This window comes from Coffea eugenioides, chromosome 5 (genome assembly GCF_003713205.1).
Source record: "Coffea eugenioides isolate CCC68of chromosome 5, Ceug_1.0, whole genome shotgun sequence".
Lineage (NCBI taxonomy): Eukaryota > Viridiplantae > Streptophyta > Magnoliopsida > Gentianales > Rubiaceae > Coffea > Coffea eugenioides.
Window position 1 is genome coordinate 34270695 of NC_040039.1, and position 11944 is coordinate 34282638.

An 11944-nucleotide genomic window follows, 5' to 3' on the forward strand; every position below is an offset into this window, starting at 1 on the left:
ATTATGTATTATATAAATTATATATAATATAAATAAGTAATTATACAAATTTATAAATATTAAATATTATATATTATATATTTAATATATACATAATATATATGTTTATGTTTATTTATAATATACATTTATATTACATTAATATTAATATACATAATATTAATTATACATTTATACATAATATTAATACCTTTATATATTTATATTTATTATATTAATACATCTATACATAATATTAATATATTTTTATAATATATTAATTTATACATTTATATAATATTCATTTATAATTTATACACATTTATAATAACATACATTTATACATTTATAAATACATTTATATTATGTATTATATATAATATAACACATTTATAATACATTTATATATTTATTTATAAATACATAAATATATTTATTTATAAATATATAATTATAAATACATAAATGTATATAAATATATGAATATAAAAATTATAATTTATAATTTATACATTTATACAATATTCATTTATAATTTATACATTTATAATAATATACATTTATAAATACATTTATTTTATGCATAATATATAATATAATACATTTATATATTTATTTGTAAATATATAAATATATTATTTATAAATATTTATAAATATTTATTTATAAATATATTCATTTATAAATGTATTTACAAGAATATATAAATATATTTATAAATAAATATTTATTTATAAATGTATATAAATATAAAAATATAAAACTTATAATTTATAATTTATACATTTATATGATATTCATTTATACATTTATAAAAATATTTATATTATGTATTATATATAATATAATACATTTACATATTTTTATATAAATATATTTATTTATAAATATTTATAAATGTATATAAATATATAAATTATAATTTATAATTTATACATTTATATGATATTTATTTATAATTTATATATTTATAAATATATTTATATTATGTATTATATATAATATAATACATTTATATTTATTTATAAATATATAAATGTATTTATTTATAAATATTTATAAATGTATTATAAATCATAAATGTATATAAATATAATAATATAAAAATTGGAAATTATAATTTATACATTTATACATTTATATGATATTCATTTATAATTTATACATTTATAAATGTATAATATAATATATAAATATATAAATATATTTATTTATAAATATTTATAATTGTATTATAAATGCATAAATATATATTGTTATAAAAATATAAAAATTATAAATTATAAAAATACTCGAAAATATGTTTTAAAAATAATCTAAAAATAATCCATAAAACATCTACAATAAAAGTTTTTCATATAGTTTTTGAAAAACAACTCCAAAAATAACTAATCCAAACGGACTGGTGTGTTTTTGGATTTGTTTTTGAAATACACATTACTATAGCATTTAGAATGTGAAAAACAGTTTTTCAAAAACAGACCCAAAAACAAAGAATCCAAACAAACCCAAAGTTTTTCAACTACATTGCTACAGTAAAATATTTCAAAAATATTCCAAAAAATAGATAATCCAAACAGAGTCAATTTTTAGGAATTTTTATAGAAAAGTATATTATAACGATGTAATGTGTATGAAGTAAAAAGATAATTAAAAAATATGTTTATAAAAAATGTAAAAATTTTCCATCGGAAAATCACATTCCAAACATTTCAAATTGTGCATTCCCATGAGATAGATAAGAGAAAAATTTATTATTCATCAACGTCCAATAACTACAAAAGCTTTCATTACAAGCTTTGCGCTCCTACTAGGGGCCTTGCTGCTAGAAATGCCCACAAAAAATTGGATAATTGTTGAAAGAAACAAAATCAGCTTTGCTAAATAACTCTAGAATTTAGCTTCAAGGAAATCTAATCTATCGGGTTAACTGATCTGGGAAATGAAATATGAACTAACCTTTACCCTAAAGATTGGATAAACCTTTTTTTCTTTCTTTTTTTTTTTTAAACTGCAAGCTAGTTAGGACGAGCTTGGCTACGTAGGTGGAAAGAATCTGTTGAGATTAAATGGCAAAGTGTAGAATTCTTCATTCCTATTATCACCTCTAAAAGTTCTGAATTTCACCCACCACGGCATACCGCGATCTTTCTTTGATTTCTCCACGTCTAATGTGTTATCAAGAAATACAGCAATGATCAGTGCTACTGTTGGTGGCGAAGCAAATATTGTGTTCAAGAATGCATTGAACTGCAAAAGAAGAAGGCAAGATTAATAACCAACACACACAATTTGAAACGAAATATTGTGATTTATTAGGAGAGCACAGCCATATTAAGTTTTCCTAAGTTCACCAAAATTTTCTCGGAACAGAATCTTGATATGACAGAATTTAAGTGTTCTTGAAATTTTATTGAGATTGGGGACCACTTTCGAAGATATAGTGCACTAAGAACTTGAAGGATTCAACTTTTTTTAAGTTTAATATCTCGAGATGAAACAAATCCAATTTCATGTTTCAAGAGCTTTTTCTTGTAGTTTAAACATGCAAGGTTTGAGTTGATACTAACCCATCCAGCATTTGTCTGAACAAGGCCATGACGATTAGCACCCCAATATTCACCAAAGAATTGCGGGATTGATATCCCAAGAAATAGTGAAAGACCCGTTATAAAGAGATTCCTCATAGAATTCATGTTAGTGAACTGCAGAAATGATAAACCAACTGAACCTGCAGCCAAAGATCAGAAACTTCACTTGTTGAACAATGTCGCGGAAAAAAAGCAAGGAATGTTTTGAGACAAATAAGGCCTGCCTACCTACGAGTCCAAATAGAACACAGTACAATGCAGCGTATATGGGGAAAGGTATGGATGCAAAAACAGCCCCAAACTTTCCTGCAAGCAACAGAGCATTTAGTAAGCATGAGAAGATCTTTGGACCCACTTTCTGACAACCATAAAAATTGACAGATTAGTTGTGCCTGCATTCTAGAAAACCAAGAATCATGCTTCTTTAGCATAATACAAGAACCGAGGGAAAAAGAGTGCCAAGGGACAAACTTATGAGTTTTCCATGATGGTTTAATTCCCTGTTCTGAGAAGTTTAGAACACCAACCTAAGACGGAGAAGAATATCATGAAGCCTGCAGAAATTTGAACAACTCTTCGACTTCCAACTCGAGTGAGCCCAAGGAGTCCTACGTTCTCCCTGAAATATGTTGTGAAAGTTTCATTTGAGAAAATGGAAGTGAATACAAGTACAGGAATCACATATCACGCTGTACATTTCTTACACAGACACAGTAGATCCGGTGCCTGTCCCAAAAAGACCATCCAGCAAAACCCCTATACCCTGCAAAGTGATAATATACAGAAGTTAGTTGGAATAATCCAGAGACATGCAATTGAAACAAAAATTTGCTTCAGTGACAGAAGCATGAATAATTGATGAATTTAGGAGAAATCCAATAATGAAGAGCAAAAGCTATTTACATTTGGTGAACATAACTTTAGATAGCATTTAGAATAAATGATACGTTAAAACTTCATGTAACAACCTTAACAACTTTCAGAACCTCAATGACATCTTCTCGGAATGTTCACACATCAAACACGCAAAAAGAGGTAATTGTACTTAAGCTTGTTCATACTCCAAAATATATAGGTAGACGGAAGCTTTTAGTCAAGGGTAGGATTTATCTATTTGTTTAAGTCCTGTCATAAATATTGGGTCAAAGGTCATCATAAGCTGGTGGTACTATTTCTGTAATCCAATCTAACTTCTGATTCACTCCTTATGCAACAACATGTGTATTCAAAGAAAAGTAAATAGAATATATATATATATATATATCATGACAAATCTACTTCTTAGTAAATCAATATTTCATAAAATCCTTCTTGATTGTTGGATTAATGTGCACCTTTGATTTTCAGGTAATGTTATCTCTATTTCATACAGAATCAACAAGTTACTAAAACTCCTCATTTAGCCAACTTTTTTTTCCCTTGTGATGCTGTGTTTTAGATGCTGAAGAAAGTCGTCCGTGTATGGTAATATTCAAAATCATCTCACCTGCCAACCAATGCCGCGGCTAAGTACATAGGCTGGTGGTGGAGTAGCTATTGCCAGACGAGATGCTGCCTTATAGGCCCCAGTTGACTGCACATAAAATCAAAGCCAACATATACCCGGGGAAACCATGAAAGCTACTTACATCATTTAGTAACAGGTCTAAAACTTCTACTCTTAACTTATATATTCACTAAGTTAAAGAAAATCATTCACAAAGTTAAATAAAAAGGCCACTAGATTAGGTTTGCTAAGTAGTTCTTTGAGTTTCTTCTAGGCTAGTGTATCCCACTTGATAAAATGTTTAAGACTGTATCCAAGGTGAATCAGTAGGTTAATCTATTATCTTACTATGGAGACTGCTAGCCAGGAGAAAGTGCCAGTTCCTGCATAGAATGTTTCTGAATAGGCTTCTGTGAATGAAAGTCATTAACAAGCCTCAGTTGCACATTAACTGAAGTAAACGTACGTTTCCTGAAATTCTACAGTGATAAAGCTGCAACTCTTCATATATTTCTCATACTTGTTTCTTTATTACAGTGGTGGACCGGCTAAGGGTCCATATCAATATTGTACCATTTTAGATAGAAAGTTCCATGGTCACAAGTGGAAAAAGTTCATGGATGTTGACTTCAAATCATCATGGAGTTAAAGAAGGACGAATAGTCTTAAGGATCATTAATTCTGCTAAAATTATTGCAATGCATCAAAGTGATTTCAAACTTACAATTAATCCACTATAATCTGTCCCAAATCACTAGGTGCACTAATGTTCATAGCTGTGCATTCAACAGAGTCATTACATTAAACAGATAACAGTGAAAGGCAAACTCCCTGCCCCCTCCCCTCTTCTTAAATCCCACCCTTCCGTGCTAGAAAAAATTATTAATTAAAAAAAAGAAGACAATCTCCAGAAACCCTTAAATACCTCAACCATTGACACAAGAACAGCAGACATCATAGCAAATGAATGACCAGCTGCAAAAGTAGGTGGGCCCCACTGCAGAGGATATGGGAACTTGAACCTATAACACAACATGGTTCAATGACTTAAGAGTCATATGAAGGGAACAAAAATTTGATAGGGAAAGAGATATCTTTGAGTTACTGAAATTCAGACCAGGGAGCAGTAGATATCAGATCTGCTTTGTCTGTACGGCAGCTATATTGAGTCTTAGCTGGTTTGCCTCGATAAGCTCCACTAGCAGTTAGAATGATGGAGTATATCCAGATAATTGTGACACATATCAACACAGGAAACCTTTCGAAAATGGGGTAATCTCTCAGGGGTTTAACATGCTTTAGATACTGCAATTAGGAAAAGCAATTACTTGCATGAGCTTCAGAGATCAGGAAAATGTAAGAGGGCAATCCTTGATAATGCAAAGTTACCACTTACTTGTGACAGGCCAATAACCAGCAATAGCATTGGGAGACCAATTTCAACACAATTCCCAAGCTGCAAGAATTGATTGTGGGGTTAAATACATATTCACCTCTAATCTTAAATTTACTTATTCTGCGCAGAGCAAGGTGGTTTGTCAAGTCTCACTACTGAATGTGATGACATGAGAGAACAACTAAAACCTAAATTTGTACAAGCTCTTATTTAACAGAGTTAAGTGATTGCTCGTTTAATAGATATTCTTAAATGCTACAAGTTCCAATCGAAATGCAGACTATGACCATGCCCTCAAAAGTTGCATATATAGATGTTTCTGATATTATGTAAGCAGAAAAAAACAAGCCACATCACTTTTTACCAGGGCATGTAGCCAGAGGCATACTCTACTGAGTACTAGGAAAACTTTCAGGCATTCTGTAAACAGCCATACTATGCATGCTTAAGCATTACACACTTAATCCTAAGACATAATGCACATCTTAAGAGAACACCATACCACAGGAAACCCTCGCTGAAATAATCCAAGACCAACCAATCCAACCACTGGTGCCATGCCAAGGGGACTGAAAAATCTGCAAAGACATTTCCTGACATAAATGGCCAGTTCAAAATGGAAATTTGGTTATTTTACTAACAGGGATGCAAAATCTTTTACCGTGAAAAGAGTCCCCAAACTTGACTATACCCCAGTATTATTTGTATGCTAGCAGCAACAATTAGAGCCCCTTGAATAGCTCGCATAGTTTGTATAAATCTCTACAATTAGTCAAACATAAGGAACTTTTAGCAACCAAAATTAGGAGAAATACATTCTAGTATGTAGCTGCAAACACTGTACAATACCAAAGGTGCAGATAAACCAGCAATTTAAATGACATTAAAGCAGAAGCAACATGGTACACTATTGATTAGCATGTCTTTATGTGACTTTCTAGACCAGATATTGCCAATCAGTACAAATTCACAGGTATCTGTGTTTGTTCAATCTTTAGCACCTAACCCTATAATTCCTGAATACTTGTCTTAAAAATAGGCAAGGAAGGTGCTTGAAGTCAAAACGAAAGGTAGCTTACTGCATGTGGCTCTTCGATTCGCTGCAGAGATGAGTCGCTGATGATATAGATTACTGGGATGACGTAGGCAAAAGAGCCTCCCACTATAGCAGGTAGCCTAGTTCCAAAGAGTGCTTGGAGAAGTGTGTTAATGCCAGCTACAAAAAGTAAAGTTTGTATCACTCGTGCTTTATCTCCCTATGCAAAAAAAAACAAGCACCAGAAGACATCATTTAAGAAAGAACGCATATAGCTCATCCACGTCACAACACTCAAGCTTGCAATTTGGCATGACATTTGGCCTTCACTGCAGAATAGTTTTGGGAGAAGGGCAATGCAAAGATATGGCTATCTGAACAGCAAACAATCAGAAGGCAGCATTATGTTTTGGGAAGTTCTCAATGGAAGCTTCAAATAGTACTTGAAGTGAGCTTGAAGTTAGTCCAAGGCTTGCCATAAAACATATCAGAAAGTGAAGAGCAGAAGTGTAGTACATGACAATATATCTCTTTCTTCCATTCTTTTCTTCACCAGCAAGATGAAAATGTTTTTGTGGGGAACAACAGGTCCTTAGGTGAAAAAAGATAAAGGTGAAGAATGATGTAACTCGTCGAATCTCTTAATCAATTTCTTGAATAAGAAAGAGAAATCCTTAGAGGCACATTATTATCATCTGTAGTGATGAAGTCCATTCATGTCTTTTGAACTAAAATGTGCAAGTAAAAAATAACAATATGGATAATTAGCTTACATCAGATCCTCCCATCAAGGGAACAAGGGCTGTGGGGATCATTACACTTGTGCCAATGACTAATATGTAGTTTTGAAATGCCAACAAGATAGTTTCAGCTGCAATAGAAAATTGAATATCAATAATAGGAAGAATTAAAAAAAAAAAAAGAGTTCTTGTGCAAGTAAATTTCTTCATAATCCACCTGGTTAATTGGATTGCAAAAGAAAATCCAATGTTAAAAACTTTTCTTATGCTTTATCCTTTCTACTTAGTTAATTTCCTTGTAAGAGGTTTAAAAATTAAGAAAGACAAACACTGGAAAGAAACTGGTATCACACTAACGCAGCTGCTGATCTGAAATCAAAGATACTCTTGGTATGATGTAAAAATGCTTTTTCAGAGCTTCAAAACATTAAAACAGAAGAACACCAGAAAGAAACTGGTGCTACAAATTACTAATCCATCTGCTGACGGGAAAGCAAAAAGATACTCTTGCAAGGAACTACCATAGCCAAATGCATACACTAGGAGTGAAAAGATGATGAAATGCCTAAGTGTATGGTTTGATGTCCTGTCCTGGTACAAGTATTGTACTTCTGAGACTACTTGCCAGGATATCTTAAGGTATCCTGCTATTAATTAAGTTGCAGTAGATATCTACTTTCCATAAGCTTTGAGTAGGCAGCCTTAACTATAGGATTAACTTCCTCACTGTGTTTATCATCCTACTCTTTTACCAAAAATCTGGGAGACTTTTCACTTCTGCAGTCTAAATTTGGCCACTCCCCCCTTGCCCCCCCCCCCCCCCCCCCAAAGTTTTTAAAAATTTTGTTTTTTTTTCACTTAGAAATTTAAGTATTTTCAAATAGGTTCTTTGTAAATTCAAATTTTTGCCCCCGCAAAAATTCAAAAATATACATAACTTTAGATATGTTAAAGTTCAACCCCTCTAACTAAATTTTTTGGTTCCATCTATGAATTTGGCACAAGCAGACCAATCAACAAAAAAGTTTTTAAGATTGCAAATTTCTGGTCAATAGTTCTACAGAAACCAGATGAAAAACATTCATGCTAATAGCATTCTCCTCTGCTTTCTATTTTGAGCAGCATTTGTTGAGTAATTCATCCAATTGGCATTTTGAAAAATTGTTCCAGAATACAACATTATCCATTAGAACAAAGGATGTTCAACACAATGAACAACTTTATTTTCTTGCGATGAAATTTTTGTAGAGATTCCTCCACCAAAGAAAGCTGGAAATGTAAGATGCTAGTACCCAAACTAGAGAGTCCTACCCAAGTTAGTTACATGGCAGAGTTTCTAAGTTGCTTTAATATATATGACTTCAAGCCTGAAAGTGGAGAATGCTTGCTAGCTTCAATGCAGAGTTCCAAAATGCAAAATTTGCACAATGTAGCTTCCATTAAGTGAATGAATAACCAGACCCGTATTACAAACTAAGCAGCTGTACAACCCCATCACATTACTCCCGTTTTAATTCTTTCAAGGCAAAATCATCACCTAGCCCAGTAAATTCTCCAGCCTAAATTTTCTCACTCTTTCGCTGTTATTTTTGGCATATTGATGCAGATTCAATCGTCTAGCCTGTCGGGGCTAGATCATGCATTGTGAGTGGGAGAAGACAGAAGATTTCTCTGAGGGGATACCTTATGATGTACTACAACTATAATCTCCCCTTTCACATCACACAGAATTCATCTATAGAAGAAAATTCATAAATTGAAAATTGGTAAACAAAATTTCATGCATTTCCAGAAATTCCCTTAATCTCCTCTTATTTCATAATTTCCTTGATCCCTCATTTTCCTTTCACATTCCTCTTAGTATTTCACAAGATTCTCAAATGAAGACTTTAAGAATGCCCTCCAGGTTAGTTCCGTTTTATCTTCCAGTTTCGTTACTCCCAAGTGATGAAAATAGCACATATAGCCCAAAAACTATAACCAAAAGCTCTTTAAGAGTCCAGATAACTGACATGCCCTCCCCCGGGGACAAAAAAAAAAGAAGAAGAAGAAATAAAAATGAAGAAAGATGTGCAAAATGAAGTGACACAAGAGTTAAAAATCATTTTATCACACATCAAACCACCAATGCCATGATTCTACTGTCCCCACCATTCTATCACTCAAAATCACCCAGTTTCAGTACCTGAAATTATTATAAGTACTTTGACTATAAAAATTATTCCCACAAATCATTAAAAGTAGAAAAACTGGAATTCATCCTTCGTTCTTCTACAAAATCACACACACATCAATGACATGTACACATTTCTGAGATTCCCGAGACTCAGCAGTATCACGCTTTTTCCATTGGGTTTTCACTTTTCACTCATACTATGCAAAAAAATTACTAAAGAAAGAATAGACATACGCCATGGAGGATTGGAGTCTATGCAGTATTCAAGGTCCTGTAGCTGCTCCATGGGAGGGTGGCTGATATCTGCAGCCATTTTTCCAGAGCTTCAAACACTCCACTGAGAATCAAAGAAATACTTCCACTGAAAAACAAAGAAAAGAAAAGGCAGGGAATATTTATGGGAATAATAGGAGGGTAAAAAAGGTGAAGAAGAAGCCAACAGAGAAAGAGGAAGAAGAATTCAGAACAAAGTAAAGCACCCCAGATGAGCAAACAGATAGAAAAGTTGAAATAGAAAGAAAGCAGATATATTTATACTATACTAAAAAGCAAGAAAATAAAAGAGAAAAAAAATCAAAAGTTGGCAAGCAAAGGAAGAGATAAAAGAGAAAGAAAAGGGAATAAATGTAGTGTTCTGATATTCTGACAGGAGTATTCTCTTCTCTTTCTTCTCTGTGATGGGTTCTGTGTGTTTTGTGGGGTGTTTTAGTGTGTGAAAGAGCGGTTTTTTGGTTACATTCTGAGACATAATAAAAATGCTTTACAACAGATTGAGAATAGGTTGGTTTTGTTTCTGTTACGTCTCGTACCTGAATTGCAACGTTAACTTTTTGTTGTGTTTTTTTAAAATTTGTACTTAGGAATGTAGGGGGTGTACTTTTGTACGTGTTTGACACAAGTTTTTAAACATATTTACAAAAGTGCCACTGTTTGTAAGGGTTTTTTTTTTAAGTAAAAGGATTTAAATAAGTAAAAAGATTCAAATCCAGATTTTTTAACTTGTACGTTTTTCGGATTCAATCAATCCATCCCTCCTCTAGAGTTTATTTACTTACCTATGGTACATAGGGATCACTTTTTATCCTAGGAATTAGTATATAGTAAGATTTGATTTTCTAGAATTTTGGCTTATGTTAATTATTTACATTTAAGGATAATGGTCAAAAAAAAGGATAATGGTAGTGGTACTTTTTTTTTTAGAGGGGGACCACAGTAGCCAATATTACTCGTTGAAATGTAAAGTGACAACTCACAATCGAGATGATTATTAAAAAAAAAAGAGAGAGAGAGAGAGAAGTGAGCATATTTTACGAGGATTATTATTATTTTATCCCCTTAAACTATATTACTATGTCAATTTACCTCATAATGTTATTTTTTAATCATTTTACCGTCATAAGTAATTTAACTCGGCATGTTAATAACTTTTGGACCAAAATACCCTATTATTTTATAGCATTACTACATTGTTATTATCACTTTATCCCTTTAAATTATAGTGATACAATCGCTTTACTTTCTAACATTATTTTCTAGGAATTTTACCCCATCGTTAATCTAACAAGTATGTTCAAAAATTTTTAAATGTATTTACCCTTTTTTATATATAATTAAAAATAAAAAAGTTAGAATGGTTATTTTTCCTTTTTTTTTAACTATAAGAGTTCCAAAAACATAAAAATTAAAGCGTTTTCTCAAATTTCTTTTTTCACATTTGTTAATCCTAGAAAAAGAAAAAGAGATAGGAGAGAAAGAAACAGAAAATTAGATTTTGTAAAGAAGGATCTAATATTATTGTATGACTTTAACATCATCAAGACTAGCGTTGGAATTGGGTGGTAAACAAAAAAGTAAAGTAATTTTAAAGTAATAAAAATATTGCATTCTTTCTTATTTGTACTTAAAAAAAAAAAAGAATTGAGCCCCCCCTCTTTCTATTTTTTTCAATATTAATAAGATTGCCAAAAAGAAAGAAACTAATGCTTTAACTTTTTTTCCTTGATACTAAAAAGGAGAAGACCTACTCTAAATTTTTTATTGTTTTATTATACAAAAAAAAAAAAAGAATACTTTCATCTAAAGTTTTTTTAACTTGCTAAAGTGGTTTAACGGTGGGATAAATTACCTAAAAAATAACTCTCTAAGATAAATTAATAATAAGGCTATAGTTTATAGTGATAATGTGATAATAATTTAAAGGGCTAAATACATTTTTTCAAATGAATTAACAAATTCAGTTAAGTCTAACTGTTAATTTTGGGAGTAAAGTGACTAAAAAGTAAAGTTAAGGGAGAAATCGGTAGTGGCACCAAATATTAAGAGAATAAAGTGATAATAACCTATTCCACAAAAATGGTTCCCTTTCTAGGGAATCTTTTGACAAACAATTGGAAAAATGCTGTAAAAATAGCATAGTAATTAGATACATGCTTTGGAGACATTTGCAAAGTAAAATTTTAAGTACTACTTTTTTTTTTTTACTTTTTTGATATAAAGATTTTTTTTTTTTTTTACACAAGAATGTTTAGATGCCGTTTTAT

At 31.3% G+C, this 11944-nt stretch overlaps 1 protein-coding gene across 1 annotated transcript; it reads right to left on the reverse strand.

The window, feature by feature from the left end:
- Positions 1 to 1709: 1709 nt before the first annotated feature.
- On the reverse strand, positions 1710 to 9883 carry LOC113770804 (nucleobase-ascorbate transporter 1). Its single transcript, XM_027315389.1, has 14 exons — positions 9639 to 9883; positions 7262 to 7359; positions 6532 to 6708; positions 6114 to 6214; positions 5955 to 6030; positions 5453 to 5512; positions 5174 to 5361; positions 4982 to 5078; positions 4057 to 4143; positions 3275 to 3333; positions 3098 to 3189; positions 2799 to 2876; positions 2550 to 2710; positions 1710 to 2229 (listed from the first exon to the last, which is right to left on the reverse strand). The coding sequence occupies exons 1-14, from the start codon at positions 9715 to 9717 to the stop codon at positions 2017 to 2019; spliced, it is 1566 nt and encodes a 521-aa protein (XP_027171190.1). The 5' UTR covers positions 9718 to 9883; the 3' UTR covers positions 1710 to 2016.
- Between the last annotated feature and the right edge of the window lie 2061 nt (positions 9884 to 11944).